The sequence below is a fragment of the Neoarius graeffei genome, chromosome 10, assembly GCF_027579695.1.
Source record: "Neoarius graeffei isolate fNeoGra1 chromosome 10, fNeoGra1.pri, whole genome shotgun sequence".
Classification (NCBI taxonomy): domain Eukaryota; kingdom Metazoa; phylum Chordata; class Actinopteri; order Siluriformes; family Ariidae; genus Neoarius; species Neoarius graeffei.
In genome coordinates, this window is record NC_083578.1 from 64,189,210 (window position 1) to 64,212,397 (window position 23,188).

The 23,188-nt window shown below is 38.8% G+C and overlaps 2 protein-coding genes across 5 annotated transcripts in view; both read left to right on the top strand.

The window, feature by feature from the left end:
* Positions 1–8,817, top strand: part of eps15 (epidermal growth factor receptor pathway substrate 15) — a 64,337-nt gene extending 55,520 nt beyond the window's left edge. For 3 of the 4 annotated variants that reach the window (XM_060932110.1, XM_060932108.1, XM_060932109.1), the window contains exons 24-25: positions 2,890–3,056; positions 5,961–8,817. In XM_060932110.1, coding sequence (XP_060788093.1) covers positions 2,890–3,056; positions 5,961–6,101 — 308 coding nt within the window. In that variant the 3' untranslated portion in view covers positions 6,102–8,817. The remainder of the gene's footprint in view (positions 1–2,889; positions 3,057–5,960) is intronic. The other variant, XM_060932111.1, reaches the window with a different exon arrangement.
* A 6,949-nt stretch (positions 8,818–15,766) lies between these two features.
* Positions 15,767–23,188, top strand: part of ttc39a (tetratricopeptide repeat domain 39A) — a 61,296-nt gene continuing 53,874 nt past the window's right edge. Inside the window, exons 1-4 of the mRNA XM_060932112.1 lie at positions 15,767–15,969; positions 21,398–21,448; positions 21,540–21,590; positions 21,847–21,900. Of these exons, the coding sequence (XP_060788095.1) occupies positions 15,932–15,969; positions 21,398–21,448; positions 21,540–21,590; positions 21,847–21,900 (194 nt within the window). The 5' untranslated portion in view covers positions 15,767–15,931. The remainder of the gene's footprint in view (positions 15,970–21,397; positions 21,449–21,539; positions 21,591–21,846; positions 21,901–23,188) is intronic.

Consider the following 23,188-nt stretch of genomic DNA (forward strand, 5'->3'; position numbering starts at 1 on the left):
TCAAAGAAGTAAGTCAACGTCAAAAATGTTTCACCCCTGTCCCACTGTGCCGGTTGTCCCTTTTACACAGGTGCAAATTCCGGCTCCGTTATCTATTGTTCCGGCTCAGAGGCAGAACAGCACAGACCGTCCATTCCATATTCGGATGTTTTATGCAGAATGCGAGGTGGAATAAGGGCGTACGATTCCCGCCTTGATTAGGCTGTGTAAAAGGGACTTCTCTCTCACACGCTTTCTGTATCTGAATACAGGGATGTGATTTTTCCGCGAATTCGCAGAATTCCGCTTTTTTCACCTCAAAATTTGAAAATTTTTTCCGATTTTTCACTCAAAAATCCGCATTCATATCCTATTCCTTCCGACTTTCAGTAATTCCGTCATTGAGATGAAACGAGGTACGTGATTGGCCCATCGCTCTGTAACAACCAATGAACGCGCTTGTTAGATAGCTGTACGTACGCTCGCTTCAAACAAAGAGCTGAAAGATGGCAGCCTCCGTGATCAAGCGTAAAGATGCACCTGATCAGTTTGGGGTGTGTGTGTGTGTGTTTTTAAAGTAAATAAACATGGGGAAGAAGAAAATACAACCCAGCTCATTTCTTTCCCCATAATAAACCTGCGAGTGGCGATGGTGTCACTGCACGTGCGACAGTTGGGTATGTTTTCGCAGGGTGACGAAGGTTGCCATGGCAACGGGGCCTCGCGCCATCTGTTGCTTCCTGGATGCGCATGCGCACGCTATTAAAGCTGTGGTGAAAAGGTTAGCATCGGAGGCTAAACCTTCTGAGGAGAAAAGAAGGGGCAGTTTTTATTTCAGTTTGTTTTAGTTATGTCCGAAGAAACAGCAGTTTAAATCACGGCTCTAGTTTACAAATCAAAATGGTTACTCGGTGAAAACAAAACAAAAGCTAGAGAGCGGGGGAGTGGTGGGAGTTTAACCTGGGAAAGTGAGTCTGTGAGGCGGCAGTGATGCTTGACCCCTCCCGCGTCCTCTCACTTTACCTCAGAGTCTCTGCCAACTTCATCACAGATTATTTCACCTTTTTCACTCGAAGTTAGTTTTAATTTTCGCTCAAAACATTTCCCACAGCGTGGATGTAAGGTAATTGTACACAATTTTGATTTGTTTATTCAATATTAAAATGTTAGTGCAAATAATACATACTTGCCAACTTTTCAAAATTCTCATGAGGGAGAAAAGTGCATGAAAGACATTTTCAGTTGGCCGAGGGTCTGATGCGCGGTTGAAATGATATAAACAGTGGATCCCAATTAATTGCAAACACATTTTTTGTGAATGTTGTTGAGTGAAAGTGATTTTTATTCTTGCATATGAAAATCCTCAAGTGAGTGAACACTGTACAGTTCTGTATATGAGTCAATTTCACAGAAAACATATTTTTTTTTTGTCCGGATGTGTTTTGTTTACATTTTGAGATTTCTAAAACCTTTTTATGGTCTCGTATGATAAAACATTATCAGTTCTACCTTGCATTTCAAAATTTGACTACTTTGGTTCATAAATGTGTATTTTGTAGCAAATTTTAGGGTCAAAAATGAGCAAAAATGACTGTCCCACTGAAGAGACTTTTTTTCAGACATGATTCTTAATGTTAGACAAAGGTGGAATTTAAACTTTTTCACGTTCAACGACAAGACTGTGGAAACCACAATGGACATATGATGTCACAAATTGAAAATGCCATTAAGAAAAGATATTTTTTCGATGTTTTGTTAATTTTTGTACCTGTCCCAGAGGTTTGTGTCAGTTCTGTTACCGTGATTAATCACATAACAAAAATAAATGCTCCCAAAAGCTATTATTGAAATTATTTGTTGCCAAGGATCTACATATTCTCACCTTTTATATGGATGGCAGAATGAACTGAATCTGAGAATATTTACTTAAAAATTTCAGTTTTGGTAAGTCGTCTATGCATGACTAAATTTTTTTGTGTCAATCCTGTTACCCTGTCTAAACGGGGTGTGCAGTAACTTGATCAAATATTAGAAGTTGCCATACATAAGAAGCAAACCGGGAGACTACCAGGAGCAATAGAGTTTAATAAATAATGCTGGATGAATTCTTATGTTGCATCATGTTTGTTTGAAAAGGCACATTTAGGTATGTTCAAGTTCTACAGTAATTGAAAGTATAAATTTTGTTTTTCCTGATACAATTTTCTATTTATTCTAATGCAGATGATTTAATTTAGAATGACATTTTTAGGTTTCATGTTTTGGCTTTTTGTCAGTTAAGAATCATTGAATTTACTATAGGGGCTCAGAGTTGCATGTTGACCATTAAATTGGCTTGAATTTGTTGATCATGACAAGTTTTTTCCTGTGTGTTTGCTTGCCATTTTAGTACAATTTTTAAGTCAGAAAACCCCAGAACCCAGGAGCTTCGGGTGGCTTTGCCCCCCTTGTCCCCCCACCAGGGTGCTGCCCTGGACCAGCTGGGGGCCCCGGCTAAAATTTTCAGATAATTTCACCAGCCCCAAATCACATCCCTGTGAATATCAGGACATGTTATGTTGTGCATTCATAGTGACCCAAATTCATCCAATTTGCTGAAATTCAGCAAAAGTTCTTTTTCCTCCACTTTTCGTCTTTTGACAGTTTAAGTTTTTAACATTTCTTTCACAAAGACATTTTAGATTTGCAGAGTAAAAGTGTTAGCGATTTAATAATGGTCATGTGAAGAGAAATTGTGCAAACTTGCAACAATTGAATTTGATATTTTAAGTTGTGATGTTAAGGTTTTTCTCTTTGGAGAACACTGGCCCTTAAACAGAGTCATTGTGAACCCTTTGTTGGCACACTACTGCTCTTAAGTAACAGCAATATGTTAATATGCACATACTGTGTGTGTGGTATGTTCTACAGGTAAGCGGTTGAACATCTACCGATCAGAATCCTCAGACTCGGTTCAGCGGCGTGGAATGGGGGAGTTTTCCTCCCTCCCTGCTAAAGACACTGTGCCAGACCCTTTCGCTCCCTCTGCCCCCTCCCAAGTCCCGCGTGAGCCTGACCGATTTGCCACCTTTGACAAAGTGAGCACCTCTCCTGCCCCCTCTCCACCTCCTGAAACACAATAGCAGCATTAACCTTTCACCTTTAACCTCTGCCGAGTGGCGGCCTTTGCCTCTCAACCCTCTCAAATTTCAAGTTTTATGTAATGGATGCTGTTAATATTTTATCTTGTATGTCTGATAAAATATTAAACATAATGATATTTGATCTTAAACGTGTAAGAAATAGAAAATATATCCGTCTTAACTCTTGTCGAATAGATAGATTGCGTTAAAGAATTTATTTATGCTCCTATATCAGTGTTGCCTTATTATGCCTATCTTGTATCCTGTTCAGCCCGACCCGTACATTTTCACTGGCTGTGGTTAGAGAGGTGGGGCTGCTTGCTGGCTATTTTAATTTAATTCTAGTACCGTGTGTCTGTTTCTACCATCGCTCATGTGGCATGTACAGTTGATCTACCGTTCCCCCTTACCTTGCTCTGCATGCGCTAATCCCCTCTGTCGACCTATCTTAATTGCCTTCTTCCGATAATATAAGCTTTTCTGAGCTGTGATTGGCTCAGGCACTTCCTGACTATGGAGTCAAACCCGCTGCATCCCATGATTCCCAGCATGCCCTTGGCACATGTGCTCCACCTTTACCCTGTCTCTAAGAAAGGTCTTGTGTTCAATATAAGCTACAGAAACTATCTTCAATAAAATGTTTTTTTAGGTGGTTAGTTGTTTGTTGTTATGGCTCCTTTTTGTGTTGTCTTTATTTCAGCTTTTTTCTGGTTGGTTAACTTTTTATTTTAGTTCCAATAAACAGATTGCTTCTGTAAAATTTAAAACAAGTCGAGTTTTCCTTCATTTATATGATGTTAGTCATACTCGGCTAATTAGAATGCATTAAAAATGCATGGTTCAATTTTTCCGAACTTCATTAAAGCTGAACAGTGTGCTCCTAGATATGGGGTTTTACTCAGTGGTGAGAGGTTGGGCATTATGGCTGTCCTTGAGCTGGGAAGATGTCTGTCCATTCTGATCAATCTAACTGCGAAAGCTTTTTTTTTTCTTTTCTTTTTTTATATGCTGTAACACACTGTGGTGAATTCACTAGTGTGATCCTTATAAACGATGTGCCTGAAGCTTATTTGATGTGTGTCGTCCATCATTGTACCTTTTTAATCCTGTCTGTGTGCATGAACTGCATGCTCAGCATGGTTAATGTATGTGTAGCCCTAAAGTTGATGTAAACATGATTGTGAAGCACTTCAGATGTGTTTGAAATCATCCTATACTTTAAAGCCCTCCTGTATTTAGATGATGCCACTGCAAAATACTAAGTTAATATCAGTAAATGGGTGGAATTTGCAAAATGAATAAAATGGCTACATGCAAATGGATATTTTAACAATTATTCCACGAAACTGAGTCATACATGAGCTGATGGCCAACGAGGCACAGAGCACTGAATTGGCTATAACGAGATTGAGTGGAATAACGGTTTTATTCTATCCACTTTCACTGGATTTGGAGAAATGGAGCATTTTTATTTTTTGCAAACTCAATATGTACAAAACGTCCGACAAATTAATTTCCATTTAGAATGTAAACAAGCTGGCGAAATGACGGTAGCAGTTCATGAAAAATGCTATAATAATTCTTGGGGGGGGAAAAAACATTCTTGCCATCAAATACTTTTTCATATTCTGGTGTTTTTTGTTTTAAATTATTATTATTATTATTTTTGGGGGAGGGTGTTTTTGTTTTCAAGTACAAATTTTGTTTCCTCCTCAGTTGGTTCAGCAACATGCTCTGCCATTTTGTTTTTCTCTACTCATGGTATATGACTTGAGCTGATAGCCCAGTAATAGAGTAGCCAATCAGAACGTGCAATTGCTCATATCTAGTGAATGTGGACAGAATAAAAAGTATTTGGGAGGGGAGGGGTTTAGGAGGCAGTGTGTGGGTGTTTGAAGGAAGTGGGATGGGACTTTTGTGTGTGTGTTTTTCATAGACGTATCAACCATGTTGCAGAAACAAAATCACTTTATTTTAAAACTAATTCATGGTTATGGTAAGAAGAGATCTGTGTAATTTTTAGTTTTGAAAAAAATCTTAACATTACACAACATGTACACATCAGTAATATGTCAAAGGCTTAAAATTGGTCATTATTAAAGTCTGACTGTTTTGCGTCAGAGTCTCTACGACTGGAGTTCATCTTAAAGATATTCACCTACTGTATTTCATGAGGCTCTGTTTAACTGTGATCAATGAAAAGTAATTAAATGAATTCGCACACAAATCACTTGAAATATTTTTCAACAAACGAAAAAAGTTGTCATTTTAATAATAGTCATATATAGGGATTTTTTTTTTTTTTAATTAACCAAAGCCACTGGCTTTAAAATGTGTCCATGACAGTTTATGGAGCAATTAATATTTTTCCTTCCATTTTTGATTAACTTGCGCTTTTATTAGTTGCCTCCATTCAGTCACTTAATTTTTTTTCCTTACTCAAGATTGCAAATAATTGCTGTAATGCTCAGTTTTTTTGATCCTGCACTATAGAAGGCTTTGCTCCTGTAAAATTATACAGTATATTTCTGCTTATCTCAGAATATTGCTGGGTTTTCAGTTATTTCTTACTGGGGCTTTAATTACTTTTAGTACATATTTAACCTCAATTTTAAATCCAAAGTATATATTTTTAAAAAATCTGCCTTCGAGGATAAATCATCTCCTCCCCTATTATGAAAAGACGAGTATGACTACTGGTGATGACAAATGATTCAAAACGCATTAATGAACTACGTGGTGCGTCGTCTGGGTTTAGATCGCCAGTATTAATTGACGGCCCTTTTGTTTGTTGGCAACATGCAACATTATTTCTGATGGGCTGTCGTTTGTGTGTGTGTTTGTGCTTGTGTGGAGCAGTACCCCACAGAAGAGGACATGATCGAATGGGCAAAGAGGGAGAGTGAGCGAGAGGAGAGGGAGCGTGTGGCCCGACTCACCCAGCAGGAGCAGGAGGATCTGGAGCTTGCCATCGCGCTCAGCAAGTCAGAACTCTCCTGACCTGAACCGGCCCCAAACCACACTGCCGAGGAAGAAGAGGAAAGGATGAAGCGCTATGCTTACGGGTGCTGGGATTTCACAATCCCGTTAGTTTTACTACAGTCCAAATTTCTCCTCCTCCCAGGTTCTTATTCACTACCCATCAGTACGTCATCTCACTCCGTATTGCCAGTGACTCTTCTGAAAACAGTGTGGGTCTGGGGGAGAATTGGTGTGAAGGACTAAACATAACCCCCTGTGTGTTACTTTCAGCTGTTTTTCGCTCCCTTCCTTCCCTTGTGTTTTAAAACCGGTCAACTTCATACATTTCTAACTCAAACATTTGACACAATGAAGTGTCACTGGCACGTTGACACGTTTTCCCTGTTTGCTATTCTTCTTGTCAGTGGAATATGCAAATGTATATGGTTCAAGTGCAAATATGTGAAACAGTTGACAGGTTTCACGTTAATAAGCAAAGCTCAGCCGTTTTAACTGAGCAGGGATGTTTGTGTGTGCGTGCGCACGTGTATGATGTGATAAATTTGAGCATTGTGAGGTTAAAATATCAGTGAAAGTTCCCTGGACAGAAATACAAAATTAGTGTTAAGTTACTTTTTATAGTAAGGGACATGAATTTGGATGTCTTTCATAATCTTTCATTAAAAAAAAAAATCCAATTATGTTATGACAAAGACGGGTGTTGCTCTATAATCAGTGCTCACTATTTTGGTGTGTTGTGTGCCTAGAAGTTATTTTTCTATTTGGGTGCCTGTTTATAAATTGGTTTAGGCCAAGCAGGCCAGAATCCAGTACGTTTTGAGCAATTAAATCACACCTAAAGATGTGTCTGTACTGGACTCTGACTCTTATGAACTGGAGTTAGAACCCCTGCTTTAGTGTACAAAAGTAGTGTTGAAGCCAGGGCCCATCACTGACTTTTTATAGGATTCTGTTTAGCAGAACACACACTCAAACACTTGATTGAAATCATTGTTAAGGTAAAAGCTCAAAGTAGTTCTTGTGCCAGACGTTTGCCTCACATATACCATTCAAAACCCAATTAGAGTATCTTCAGAATTGAAATAACCAGCTTTAGGGGGATTATTGGTTTCCGATTTTTTTTAATAGTCCTTCCTGCATCTGAGAATTTGAAGAAAAAAAAACTACAGTATATAAATGTGTATATGTATGTAAGAAAATGTAATTGTACTGTATACTATATGCATTCTCTAATCAGATTCTTCACACACAATATTAGCAAAGTCTCCTGGTGAGAATGCAGAAGACGACACTATTGTCAGAGTAGAGCATGGAACAATTTAAAGAATTTTTAAAGAATATATACATATACAAAACACAATAAACACAGTCAGTAATTGGTTTCCAGTGCCTAAAACCAAGAAAAATCTTCTATTGGGAAATGCCTGTAATTTATCGATTTCTCTAAACCTTAATAAATGTAAATTACTAAAGGCTAATAGAAGGAATTATTGTGCAATATGTCTAAGACTGTCAAATTAAGGGTAAGTTTTCCTCTGACATCAGAGTGGCAATTTTTTTTTTTTTTAAACCACTAAACATTTCCAAAATGTGATAGATTCACCCTTGACAATTTAAGCATTGTGGTCATTAATTTTCAATTTTTTGTTTCTCTTTAATTGGATATTATGGAATTATGCCTTTGTGCCATTTCAGTCGATTATAAATGGGTCACTTTACTTGAACATGGAGAAATTCTGTAGCACTGTTTTTTGCATTTTAAACCGTCCTCTGTGCTTTGTCCTTTGGGTCTGACCTCAAGGCTACTTTCTAAAGTCTTGAGTGAAGTGACCATGAGAACAATATCATACATTTCTGGACAATACACTCTCAGAAATTAAAGTACGTTATTGTACCTTTTATAGGGGTACGATGGCTTGTCACTGGGGCAGTACCCTTGAAGGTATTTATTTGTACCCTTTGTATACTGCTTAGGAACACGTGTATATACCTTTTTGGCCCAAAAAAGGTACAAATAGTTACCCTGAGATCTAATAGCCCTAAGGGGTACATTAGTGTGACTTGTACTTTGGGGGACAGAAATGGACGCCTACTGTACCCCTATTTCTAACGGTGTAGATGCACTTTGTCACTTAGATTTGACACATGAAAGCATTGCTCTCAGTGAATTGTATCAGAAAAAAGCCTTCAGTTTTTTTTTACTTTTCAAATGTTATTAGCTCAACAATGTCCTTTTGATTCAAATATTTCCATAAGAGTGAATATGCCAGTCTTTATAGAAAAAACGAAGGTAGATGTGTTTTTTTTTTTTTTTTAAATCAAAGCACAAGTTAACCTGGCACACAGTTTTCTGACCAATACAACATTTGCCTCCCAGCTGGTAAATGTTTTATGAGCATTACGGACACAGCATTATACTCTCTAAACCAGATTTAAGTATTGCTTTAGCACTCTGTTTTAAGGAAAGATTTGGGTTTCTGCTTCTGAGTCCTGTTAAAATGATCTGTGCTTTTGCATATGTATGTTATGTATGTATGTATGTATGTACAGGCCTTTAACGCGCCTGATCCAAAACCACTTATATATTGCCGTTCTCCAGGCTTTTTTAAAACTGGCTTAATGTATTTTATTTTTTTAACTTTACAGAATGTGTCCCTTTTAACAAGACAAATGTTTAAAGATGTTAAGTAACATGTAATTAACTCTAAAGAATAAATATGACACTTTACAAGCATTTTTTGGATGTTCCCTGCTCTTAAAAATGTAAAGAAGTTTAGTTTAATAGAAAGCATGCCATAAATACCAAATCATTCACTTTTATGTAGTATTATGAACATTTGGATACCCGGTTCTATTTTATCTAAATAATGCGCAGCTGAGAACTTGAAGACCTACAGGTCGGAGTTATTATGTATGGACTATATGGTGTTTTGTCCTCATTTAAACAGAAACTAATCTTGGACTTTTTTTTTTTGCGCATGCATTAAAGTTTAATTACGTAAGAATATTGAAAGTATTTGAAAACCTCAGGAGGGAAAGTGTTTGTAACACATTCGGACAAGATAATATAAGTAAGGTACAGTACACTCTCAGAAAATAAAGTACATTATTTGTACCCCTTAAAGGTACATGGCTTGTCACTGGGGCAGTACCCACTAAGGTATTTATTTGTAGCTTTTAGATACTGCTTGGAAACCTGTACCTTTTTAGGGCCAAAAAGGTACACCTAGTTACCATAAGAATCAATAATGAGCCCTAGGAGGTGCAGTCGGGTAGATTGTACCTTGGAGGACCGAAATTGACTCCATCTGTACCTTGATGTCTGACACCCAAATAGCACCCTATTTTTTTTCATGCAGACTTCATTATAGATTTCTATTTTATGACTTTATAGAGTCAGTACAAAAATGTTTGCGTTTCAAATGTTTGTTTTCCAGCACAAAATTAAATGTTGGGGGGAAAAAAAAGTGTGTCTGAGCAGCATATTACATAAGAGATAACTCTTCAGATTAAAAAAGGCAACTGGGGTTTGCTGCAAAATTAAGAAGTGGTGTGACAAAGTGTCCAGAAGAACTGTGGCTGATTCTTCAAGATGCTCAGTAAAACCTACAGCTCGTTTCCTTATAAAACTGCACTCAGCGTACCAGAGACAAAGTGTCGTCTCACACCAAATATTGACTTGGTTTCATTTATTATGGCTTACTGCTGTTTATCATGTTGAAACACTTCATTTCCTTATTTTTAAGCCATTTTTGGTCTACAGCATTTCTTAACATGTACCGAAGACTTTTGCACAGTACTGTAGATACCTGCTTTGTAGAATCACAGTTGAACTTTCCAAGCTTGATGGTCAGAATTCTGGCAGCCTTGACTTCACTTCTTAGACCCGAGAGGAAGGAAATTTCATTTGAACTACAAATTTGCTCAAGCAGAGGACAACGATGATTTGTATCCAAATATTCATCTCATCTCATTATCTCTAGCCGCTTTATCCTTCTACAGGGTCGCAGGCAAGCTGGAGCCTATCCCAGCTGACTACGGGCGAAAGGCGGGGTACACCCTGGACAAGTTGCCAGGTCATCACAGGGCTGACACATAGACACAGACAACCATTCACACCTACGGTCAATTTAGAGTCACCAGTTAACCTAACCTGCATGTCTTTGGACTGTGGGGGAAACCGGAGCACCCGGAGGAAACCCACATGGACACGGGGAGAGCATGCAAACTCCACACAGAAAGGCCCTCGCCGGCCCCGGGCCTCGAACCCAGGACCTTCTTGCTGTGAGGCGACAGCGCTAACCACTACACCACCGTGCCGCCCCCAAATATTCATCGTGACATGAAATGCTCAAATGAGCACAGAGCCATTAGCATGTTACCAATGTTATGATATTCCATTTGTTTTATTCATTACAGCAAATATACCACTATATATAGACGGGTATTAAAATTTTTTGCAAATTTAAAGAAGAACTGAAGGCTCTGTTTCTGAAAGTGCCCATTTTCCTTTGTGGGTATTTTGCTGGCATGGTTTGGGTCCACTTGTCTGTCTCCTGAGAAGGAAGAATCACTGAAAATCAATACAAAATTCTTCTGACTTAACATCTTTATCCTATGATGAAATGTTTTTACCCACAAAGCATAATAGCTCACTGAATGGTATAATGAATCTGAAAAACACAGTAAATCCTATCCTATGGCATTCACAGTAATTAGATTTCAACCCAGTTGAATCCAAGGGAGAAAAAAAAGCCCCACAGCTTTACTCTACCTCCTCATTCGAGGGGTCATGTGAGGAGAATATGGTGAAGAATGACTCATCTGACCAAATCGGGGTTTTTTTCTCTGTGAATGACGACTGGTGGTTTTTGTCCTACTGAACGCTCACGTCTGTCTCAGGGTAATTAGGAGTTTATGTACTAAAACTCTGCTATAATTTCACTCTTTATATAGTTGTTGATACCTTGTTCTTGCCGACAGTCTGACCATGTCCTGCATTTACGTTCTCAGTTACCTGTAGAACAGTGCACACCATAGTAATTGCAAGTGTGAACTCAATGAAAATTTCCAATCCTATTTACTGATTTACTCAACCCTAGTCACGAATGAAGCTCCTGCCATCATGTATGAGCAGCACTGTGGCCAGATGGTTGGAGTGGTTTCTCTAAATTCCCACAAACTGTAAATGTGTGTGAACATATAGTACTCTTAGGCATGTGAAGAAATGCTGGAGACCAAAAAATGACTTAAAAATAAGGAAATAAAATACTGTAAACATCAGTAAGCCATAATAAATTAAACGACATCAGTATTTGGTGTGAAATGACCCTTTGCTTAAAAAAAATAGTCGTCTCGGGTATAATTAGTGCGGTTTTATAAGGAAATGAGCTGGAGGTTTTACTGAGCGTCTTGCAGAACCAGCCACAATTCTTCTGGACACTTTGTCACACTTGCTTCTTAATTCTGCAGCAAAACCCAGTAGTCTTCCTTATGTTCTATTTTTTAATCTGAAAAGTGGTCTCTTATGCTGCTCAGATATTAACTTTTTCTGTAACATTTAATTTTGTGCTGGAAAATGAAAATTTGGAAAACTCTAAAATGTTTTTGTTCTGACTCGATAATGTAGAAGTCCTAAAACAGAAATCTATAACAAGTTTGTATGAAAAAAAAAATAGGGTGCCTAAGACTTTTACACAGTACTGTATGTCTGTATGGTACTCTGGGATGACCTGGTGAACCATCTAAGTTGCACTTCCACCTTGTGCCCTTGTACTAATATATACAATATTTCATCATTGTACACATTTTTTTTCTGGAAAAGGGTTAATTTCGAAATCATATGTGGACATGTGGCGTAGCATGGCAGTGCAGTGGTTGGCACTGTTGCCTTACAGCAAGAAGGTTCTGGGTTTGAACCTGCCAGTCGACCAGGGACCTTTCTGTGTTTAGTTTGCATGTTCTTCCTGTTCCTGCTTGGGTTTCCTCTGGGCGCTCCAGTTTCCTCCCACAATCCAAAGATGTGCGCATTAGGTCAACAACAACAACTTCTTTTGGCTGCTCCCGATTAGGGGTTGCCACAGCGGATCTTTCGTCTCCATTGCTCCCTGTCTTCCGCGTCCTTCTCTACCACACCTGCCACTTTCATGTCCTCTCTCACCACATCCATGCATCTCCTCTTTGGCCTTCCTCGTTTTCGTTTGCTTGGCAGCTCCATCCTCAACATTCTCCTTCCAACATGCTCTGCATCTCTTCTCAGGATGTGCCCAGACCATCTCAGTCTCATCTCTCTTAGCTTAATTCCCAAGCTCTCCACATGTGCTGTCCCTCTGATGTGCTCGTTCCTTATCCTGTCCAACCTCCCATCGCAAACCTTAACATCCTCAACTCCGCCACCTCCAACTTTGTCTCCTGTCTCTTCGTTAAGGGTACGGTCTCCAATCCATACATTACAGCTGGTCTCACTACTGTCTTATACATCTTACCTTTCACTTTTGCAGGGACTTTCCTATCACAAATGACTCCCGAAATCCTTCTCCAACTGCTCCACCCTGCCTGCACTCGCTTTCTCACCTCACTATTGCAGCCCCCATTTTCCTGCACAGTTGACCCCAGGTACTTGAATTCACCAACTTTCTTTACGTCTACTCCTTGCATCTTCACCACACTCTCATCCCCATTCTCACTGATGCACATGTATTCTGTTTTGCTACTGCTCACCTTCATTCCTCTTCATTCCAGTGCATACCTCCATCTCTCCAAACCCAACTCAACCTCCTTTCTACTTTCACCATGTATCACAATATCATCTGCAAACATCATGTTCCATGGTGACTCTTGCCTCACTTCGTCCGTCAAGCTATCCATCACTATAGCAAACAAAAAAGGACTCAAAGCAGATCCTTGATGAAGTCCCACCTTCACCTGGAACCATTCAGTCGTTCCAACTGCACACCTCACTGCTGTTTCACTGTTCTCATACATGTCTTGCACCACTCTAATATACTTCTCATTCACTCCACTCTTTCTCATGCAATACCATAACTTATCTCTCGGGACTCTATTGTATGCCTTCTTCAGGTCTACAAACACACAATGTAGCTTTCTCTGGCCTTCTCTGTACTTCTCCATTAACATTCTTAAAGCAAAAATTGCATCTGATGTGCTCTTCCTTGGCATAAACCCGTACTGCTGTTCACAGATTGCTACCTCTCTTCTCAGTCTCGCCTCCAATACCCTTTCCCATAGTTTCATGGTGTGGCTCATCAATTTTATTCCTCTGTAATTACTGCAGCTCTGTACATCTCCCTTATTCTTGTATATTGGGACTAGCACACTCTTTCTCCATTCATTTGGCATTTTCTCATTCACTAGGATCTTATTAAACAAATGTGCACATTAGATCAACTGGCTACTCTAAATTGCCTGTATGTGAAATGAGTGTGTGAATGATTGTTTGTCTCTGTATTAGCTCCATGCTAGCTTGGCGACCTGTCCAGGGTGTAGCCCACATCTCACCCAGTGTCACTTGGAATTGGCTCCAGTTCACCTGTGTCCCACAATGGCAAAGTGGTATAGATGAGTGAATGGATGGAAAAATGGATGTGGATATGTGCAGCATTTCTTCAAGTCCGTGTATTGTAAACAGCTTCTACGTTACACGTCTTCCTCCTCAGGTGTATAAACTCAGGATAGTATTGCTATAATAGTAAGCATATGCAGTCAATTTCAGAATTATTGGTACCCTTCAAGCAAATTGGCAGAACTTACTGAATAAGATGTTCAAAACAAAGATTAGTATTTCCAACACAGTTCGAGAAATGTTTATCTTAAAATAAAAAGACCATTACACCTTCCTGTTCATGAGTTGTGTGTGTGTGTGTGTGTGTGTTTTTAGATCATTATCAATCACTACCTATATTCACTGATACTGAAAGAGCATTAAGGGTAGCTACAGTGGTGCTTGAAAGTTTGTGAATTATTCAAAATAATATTATTATTATTTAGAATTTTCTATATTTCTGCATAAATATGACCTAAAATATAATCAGATTTTCACACAAGTCCTAAAAGTAGATAAAGAGAACCCAGTTCAACAAATGAAACAAATATACTTGGTCATTTATTTACTGAGGAAAATGATCCAATATTACATATCTGTGGGTGGCAAAAGTATGTGAACCTCTAGGATTAGCAGTTAATTTGAAGGTGAAATTAGAGTCAGGTGTTTTCAATCAATGGGATGACAATCAGGTGGGAGTGGGCACCCTGTTTTATTTAAAGAACAGGGATCTATCAAAGTCTGATCTTCACAACACGTTTGTGGAAGTGTATCATGGCACAAACAAAGGAGATTTCTGAGGTCCTCAGAAAAAGCATTGTTGATGCTCATCAGGCTGGAAAAGGTTACAAAATAATCTCTAAAGAGTTTGGACTCCACCAATCCACAGTCAGACAGATTGTGTACAAATGGAGGAAATTCAAGACCATTGTTACCCTTCCCAGGAGTGATCGCCCAACAAAGATCACTCCAAGAGCAAGGCGTGTAATAGTCGGCGAGGTCATAAAGGACCCCAGGGCAACTTCTAAGCAACTGAAGGCCTCTCTCACTTTGGCTAATGTTCATGAGTCCACCATCAGGAGAACACTGAACAACAATGGTGTGCATGGCAGGGTTGCAAGGAGAAAGCCACTGCTCTCCAAAACGAACATTGCTGCTCATCTGCAGTTTGCTAAAGATCATGTCGATAAGCCAGAAGGCTATTGGAAAAACGTTTTGTGGATGGATGAGACCAAAATAGAACTTTTTGGTTTAAATGAGAAGTGTTATATTTGGAGAAAGGAAAACACTGCATTCCAGCATAAGAACCTTATCCCGTCTGTGAAACATGGTGGTGGTAGTATCATGGTTTGGGCCTGTTTTGCTGCGTCTGGACCAGGACAGCTTGCCATCATTGATGGAACAATGAATTCTGAATTATACCAGCAAATTCTAAAGGAAAATGTCAGGATATCTGTCCATGAACTGAATCTCAAGAGAAGGTGGGTCTTGCAGCAAGACAACGACCCTAAGCACACAAGTCGTTCTACCAAAGAATGGTTAAAGAAGAATAAAGTTAATGCTTTGGAATGGCCAAGTCAAAGTCCTGACCTTAATCCAATCGAAATGTTGTGGAAGGACCTGAAGCGAGCAGTTCATGTGAGGAAACCCACCAACATCCCAGAGTCGAAGCTGTTCTGTACGGACGAATGGGATAAAATTCCTCCAAGCTGGTGTGCAGGACTGATCAACGGTTACCGGAAATGTTTAGTTGCAGTTATTGCTGCCCAAGGGGGTCACACCAGATACTGAAAGCAAAGGTTCACATACTTTTGCCACTCACAGATATGTAATATTGGCTCATTTTCCTCAATAAATAAATGACCAAGTATAATATTTTTGTCTCATTTGTTGAACTGGGTTCTCTTTATCTACTTTTAGGACTTGTGTGAAAATCTGATGATGTTTTAGGTCATATTTATGCAGAAATATAGAACATTCTAAAGGGTTCACAAACTTTCAAGCACCACTGTGTTATTAGAAATGATGTTCAGGGTAAATACTAATAGAAGCTTGCGGGACAGGAAAGTAGGAGGACTTTAAGACCGGGGAAGAGACGCAGCGCTACATTCCAGAGCATTTAGTGAAGGCGCGCGGGTGTATTTGTGCAGCCGCACGCGCACTTTTACTTGAGAGAGAGAGAGAGAGAGAGAGCAGTGCTGACCGCTTGTGTTTCTCTTCTTCTGCATGTTCAGCAGCTGAACGTCTTCTTCGTCGGTTATATCGGATTTTCTCGTTTTCCTTTGGAATGAGTTTTTGGAAACGCAAAAAGAATGACAGCAGAGGGTGAGTTTGGAGCTGCTTCATTAATTCACGCTTGCATTTCCTGCACTGATTTGAACGGTGTATTAAACGATACCAGGTCGGTTCGGAGTCGACTCATTAAGATGACTCACACAGGGAAGCCATATGTTGTGACTGAATTAGCAATCTGGAACTTTCCATCATTATTATTAAGTAACTCTCAGCTGTTACACGTCCACTGAGGTCGGTGACTTATTACAGTATATTACAGTATAATTAAACACAAACTGTTACTGCTGTCTCTCTCTCTCTCTCTCTCTCTCTCTCTCTCACACACACACACACACACACACTCTGTGTGTGTGTTTGAGGCTTTCTTTAAAATTATTTAAATTTTGACTAGTTTCCCAAATAGCCCATATGGGTTAGCATGCAGTTTGTGATAATGTAGGCTATTAAAATGATTATTATGGCCATCAGCATCACACCGTTACAGGCCATTACACTTTATTCCGTATTAACTGTCGGAAACAGGGATATAATCTAATCTATCATGTATATAACTAATTATTTCCATTTTAGCAGTGGTTAAATTGGCTTTTGGGTTGTTTTACAATCAGGGTACAAAGTTTGTGTCACAGGGGTCCAAAATTCAAATTGATTCAAATTGGTTCTTGTACCAGTTTTTAAGTGAAGGACAAGTTAAAGAACAGGTTTCAGGTCATTTTTTTGACATATGTGTGTGTGGTAGTTTTGTGTAATCTGCTATAAGACGGGAGAAACAAATGAAGTGATTCTCGGAGAGGACTTTTTTTTTTTTTGACAATTCAGAATCCACTACTTCCATAGTGCTTTTAAATATAAGGCTGTAAGCTTTGTGTTAGTTGTCTCTAATATTTATGTCCCAATATCGTGACCACATTTTAGGATGAAAATAATCATTTTAGATATGTTATTTTATATTGAAAAATTAGCTGTCTCGGAGAGGACTTTTTTTTTTGACACAATTACATATTAATTTGATCAAAATAGTCTGAAAACTTACTGGCATTCAACATTAAAACTTAACTCCAATGATATGGAACCAAATATTTGTTTTATGGTATAAAGATATATAATAATAGCTAGCAACATTTAACAAACATATATTTAGAATTTTTATTTTTAAGAGTTTGAGCGGGGGCATCGTGGCTCAATTGGATAAGGCACCATACCATAAATCCAGGGACCTGTGTTCGATTCCAACCTGAGGTCATTTCCCGATCCCTCCCCATCTCTCTCTCCTGCTCATGTCCTGTCCAATAAAGGTGGAAAAAGCCTAAAAAAATTTGTACAAAATTATGGGACAATCTGTTTGTTTAACACTGTTGTAATTACTGTTTGGTCAGTAAAACTGTTTACATGTTCACTGTATTTTATACTGAATTATTCTGGCAACCACAGCTGCCAGGTTTTTTTTGTAAAAACAACAGATTTTTTTGGCCTACTTATTTATATCTTACATCGATGCACGTATTGGTAACTTATTAAGCCTATGTTTCACCATCAATCTACACTGTAATTTGTAAAACTTATTCACAATATACACCACCAATTCACATATTAACAATAGTTATGTACATGTCAGGGTGGCATGATGGTGTAGTGGTTAGTGCTGTCGCCTCACAGCAAGAAGGTCTGGGTTCGAGCCCCGTGGCCGGCGAGGGCCTTTCTGTGTGGAATTTTCATGTTGTCTGTGTGGGGGTGCTCCAGTTTCCCCCACAGTCCAAAGACATGCAGGTTAGGTTAACTAGTGACTCTAAATTGACCGTAGGTGTGAGTGTGAATGGTTGTCTGTGTCTATGTGTCAGCCCTGTGATGACCTGGCAACTTGTCCAGGGTGTACCCCGCCTTTCACCCATAGTCAGCTGGGATAGGCTCCAGCTTGCCTGCGACCCTGTAGAACAGGATAAAGCGTCTAGAGATAATGAGATGTACATGTCATCAATCTACACTATTACTTGTTTACATCTCACACCATCAATTCACATATTACATCTTTACATCTCACACCATAAATCTACATCAATCAAATCAATTGTTTGCGAAACTTACTTACATGTCACAACATCAAACCACATATCAGCAATAGCCAGTCATTACAGTTTAATTTACAACTTTCCAAATAGGACTTAGATCAAGTTTCTCCTGCCTTTCCTGTCTCTGTCTACATGCTCCTGGGGAGACTCCCAGAGCATCCGGGAGACTAGGGGTGTCTGAATCGTTTAATTTTGTTATTTAGTCTAGTCTTAGTGCCCCACAGAAACCTCATAACTTTGGCCGACCAAAGCAATTTTAAATTGGGAGTGGAGCGCGTGAGCCAATGGAAAAGTCCAGGCTGCCAGTTCTCACTATCATGAGGGAGGTTTGCTGATGTTCCATGCACAAATATAGGTTAGCGGGCACCCAGTAAATTAGCTAACTCAATTTTCTGATATTTACCTAAAAGCTAAAAACACAGAAAACAGCTACAACTTAGTAAATGAAGATAAAATATGACAGAACTACAGACAAAAAGATCTGAACTTCAGCAAATGGAGGCGTGAATTTTTCGACTAACATCCTGTCTGTCAGTGTTAGCTAACGTTACTTATGTCATCTGCTGCACTAGTATATTTTGCCTGAGAAAGTTTCTCAACTAAGGACAAAATAAACAAAAGAACCATGACTTACCTCTGTCTACTTTGCTAAGGCATCGTGTTTAGCAGATAGTTACAACTTTGTACGACATAAATCCTCATAAAATATAAAGTATGACGGACTTGGCTCCAATTTCTTGAGCTCAAGTACATTAACGTTAACATTAAACGTATAATGATGCTGTGTGATGTCACGCATTCTCACAGCGCATGTGCATTCAATGATAATTCCAATGAAAATGTTTGGTTTTTTTTAAATTGATGGGTGTAATTCACTTTAGCTTATTTTTTTATTGTCTAAATCATTACTGACGAACTCTCATATTGATGGTGTTTTTAGAATAGATGAAAATGAATAAAAGTATTATATTATTATAAACACTGAAGCAGAGGGAGCTCAGCTCCTGCTGGCTGTACTGCCGCGGCGAGGAGGCGGAGCTGAGCTCCGGAGGTCTCCGGCCCAATTTAATCTCTGCATGTAAGACATCACTGTATCAGGCAGCTTAATATCTTCCAGTGCTCTTCAGTGAGGAAGTACACAAACACATGAAGGTTATAAAAGTTCATTCAAAGACAGTCCACTTTCCTCACACTCTTCCTCATAGCATACAAGCTTTCTGACAGAATGCTGATCTATTTTTATCTATATAATACAATCATTCTGTTTCACTCTTGTGTAGTTTTTCATCCTAAATCCTTTAAGAGACCTGATTTACAGCAGAAAAGCTCAGGTTGCTCAAAGAAATTTCTGTAGTGCTGTGTTTGGAGACTTCAGTATCGGCTGAGCAGAATTTGTTAGTGTTGTCACTTTACAGCAAGAATGGATGGTTCTGGGTTTGAGCCCAGTGGCTGACAGCGGGGGCCTTTCTGTGTGGTGTTTGCATGTTCTCCCCATGTCTGCGTGCGTTTCCTCTGGGTGCTCCAGTTTCCCTCAAAGACATGCAGTTAGGTTAATTGGCTACTTTAAATTGCTCAAGCTTGCTGAAGGACGGGCTCGGCCAAGTTTAAATACCCTAGATACACCAATGATGGACTGTTAAAGTGTCATCGGTGGTGCCCCTATGGCCTTGCTGGCTTCGATGAGAAGTGTTGTCATTTTGAGTGATGATGTGTTTTGTAGCCCCACCCTTTCAGTAAGAGAAAGTAACTTGATTGGTTCCGTCTATAGTAAAATTTAGAAAATGTCCTTAATGAATAAAAACAAACAAACAAACCCAACCATTGTGAAATAGACTCTTTGGTTTAATCAAATATGCCATAAAAAGGCATAAGCATGGATGACTACGAGTCCTGAGTAAGAGGTCCAAAGGATCCATATGTAATTAAAATGGTCTCTCATCCTGTCTGGGGGCCCAAGTTTCCATCACCTGTCCTGGGTTTATGAAGACAGAATTTAAAAAAATGTTATCTCATTCTTTTTAGGTCCTTGATTATTCTGGTATTTAATTTTTACTCTTGTATAGAAAGTTTAGTGATTGTAATGTTCATGACGTTAAAGTGCATGTCACGGGTAAATTCAGGAGCAAGATCAATGTAATTCTCCTATTTTATATTAAACTTTGGTCAAATATCTGTCACATTTTGCACAATTTTTTTACCTTGAGCAAGACCAGAAAATTCAGTTGAAATCAAGCCATTTGAGGCGAATTGGTCCGCCTCTGAAAAAACTTGGCATTTGGATTTCCCGGGAAACACTGATTTTCGTGACGTCACGTGCAGGACGCCTCCTTCTGAATCCTACGTCAGCGCTGGTTTGTTTATGAGAAAACGACCTGGTGGTTTTCTGCAAATTTCTTCAACGTTATCACGTAATTATTAAAATGGTTAACAGATGTATCGTAAGAGGGTGTAGCAACACCAGTCTTGATGGGATTAGTACTCATCGTTTTCCAAAAGACCGGACAATGAGAGAGAAATGGGAGCGCTTGGTCTACACAGGCTGTGCACTGAAACCGTGCAAGCTCTCGCAGCCTGCTGGCGCTTCTGCAGGTGATGTCACGAATCTGGCTCCAGACTTCCAGACGCGTTTTGTTATTTTATTTTTTTCTGCTGTAGACAGATGGCCTTGTGCAAAATTACCCTTCTGGATGAGTGTGTAAAGGGACATTCTTTCATATAAAAAAAGTCTTAATGGGGCATTTTTCAGTCTTTTCAAGGTCAAAAAGGTAAAGATGTGAACAGAGTTATCACAGTGAAATCAGTGATCGGAATATGTACGAGACAGCCGCCCCCCCCAAACCAAACCAAACAAACAATGGAGACACTCTCACAGGGCATCAGAATTATTTGGCATACTGTATGTAATACTCAAATATAGAATTATTTTTCCCAGCACATATTTTGTTATTAATGTGTTATTAATAAATAAATACATATTGCTATGTATTTAGACAACTTTAAGCTGGTAGGTTGTGGTTTTTTTTTTTTTTTTAGATGGACCTAAACTAGAATTATGTGTATAATTACCATAACAGTAGAGGAACTTTTTTGAAGAACCTAAAATATAAAACAATTTTTTAAAACAGTTTTTTGTTTACCACATAATTCCATATATATTTCATATATTATTTCATAGTTTTGATGTCCTCAGTATTGTTTTACAATGTAGAAAATATTCAAAATACAGAATGAGTAGGGGTGTACAAACTTTTGACTGGTACTGTATGTATCTCAAGCATGTGATCACTAATAATGAACTAATACATGTCTTATACTTGTCTTGAGAAATGAACTATGCTATTTATAGGTTTTCACTGTGACGTAAGCTTAAAACCTGTTTTAACATTTTTAAGGAATGAAGTTGAAAAGGATGACGGACCGTTCTATCTGACCACCACCCCAGAGTCAGTCTGTACCCATTAAATATATTATTTGAATATTAGAAGTATTTTTTGGCCCTTAATGGTGAGATAGAATGTTGAATATGATTTTCAGGTCATCAATCATAGTGACGAATGGACTGGATCCTGTCATTCCACACTTTAGGTAAGATACTGTTTTGTTTTCTGCTTTATTTAATAGGTTTACTGAAGAAGAAAAAAATTCAGGAAACTATTGTCCTGCCTACTGAATGTGGGTTATGCTCTTATTCTGAGATATCTCAGGGGGGAAATGCAGGTGAAATGGGGATATTGCGTTACTTACAGTACAACAATACTGTCCATTCAACTGTTCTTTTAGCATTTTGCGCTCGTCTTGGCTGTGCTGTGTCATCTAAACCCTCTCTTCCTACCTATTCTAGTTTGAAGCTACCAGACAATAAATATGACCTCAAAAACACTGGAACATCTACATCGTAAGTCTTGTTTTGTTTTTTACAGTTTATTTATCACCAGATTATTCCCAGATACTTATGTGCTTTGTGGTTGTTGTCTGCCTAATTATTAAACCCAGTCTGTAATTTTTCATATATGAATAATTAGTCTTGATAAGGGAATTGTGTCATTGTGCTTAGTCATTTATGTACTGCATAATATGTTTGCCTGGTGTAGCTAACTGCATGAGAATCACCGATACAAGCTGATCTTTTTGTGTACCTTGATGGTGTCTCTTGTTTGTGGCAGCATACTGATCATACACTGCATCCTGCTCATCCTGCTGTTTGTTTTTCAGTAATTGAGCTATTTTCAGGCTGGCTTTCACATTAGACTGTGAACCCATCCTGGCTTTCAGACACTCCTCCACCCACCCGTACACCCATTGAAACTCTCCCTCCCACTCTTGTTCAGTCTTGTATAATGGGAAAGATGATATTCTTCTAATGTCCCATCACCTTGGCATGACATGTCTTTTGAGACCTAGACTGACCTGATTGTAAACAAGGACATAACCAGGAATTCTGAGACTCCTGAAAGAATATCACTTAAATAACCACCCCTTAATTAAATTCCTTTAATTTTATACTGCATTTCTTTTATATACAACAATAATTCCAAAAAAAGTTGGGAAGCTGTGTAAAATGTAAATAAAACCAAAATGTGATGGTTTGCCAATCACGGAAATCCTATGTTTTATTGAAAATAGTGCAAAGACAACATATCAAATGTTGAAACTGAGAAATTTTATTGTTTTTTGGAAAATATATGCTCATTTTAAATTTGATGCCAGGAGCATGTTTACCACTGTGTTGCATCACCTCTACATTTAACAACACTCTGTGAATGCTTGGGAACTGAGGAGACCAATCGCTGTAGTTTTGAAAGTGAAATGTTGTCCCATTCTTGCCTGATATACAATTTCAGTTGCTCAAGAGTTCGGGGTCTCCTTTGTTGTATTTTGCACGTCATAATATGCCAAATGTTTTAAATGGGAAACAGGTTTGGGCTGCAGGCAGGCCAGTTTAGCACCTGGACTCTTTTACTACAGATTCCACAGGACAGTTTTTCACTTCGCCTCAGTACATTGTAAATGAGCTCAGGCCCAGAGAAGGTGGTGCTGTTTCTGGATATTGTTTATATATGGGTTTAACTGGCATTTGTGGATGCAATGATGAACTGTGTTCACAGATGATGGTTTTCAGAAGTGTTCATGAGCCCATGCAACTATTTCCGCTCCAGAATCGTGTCTGATTTTAATGCAGTGTT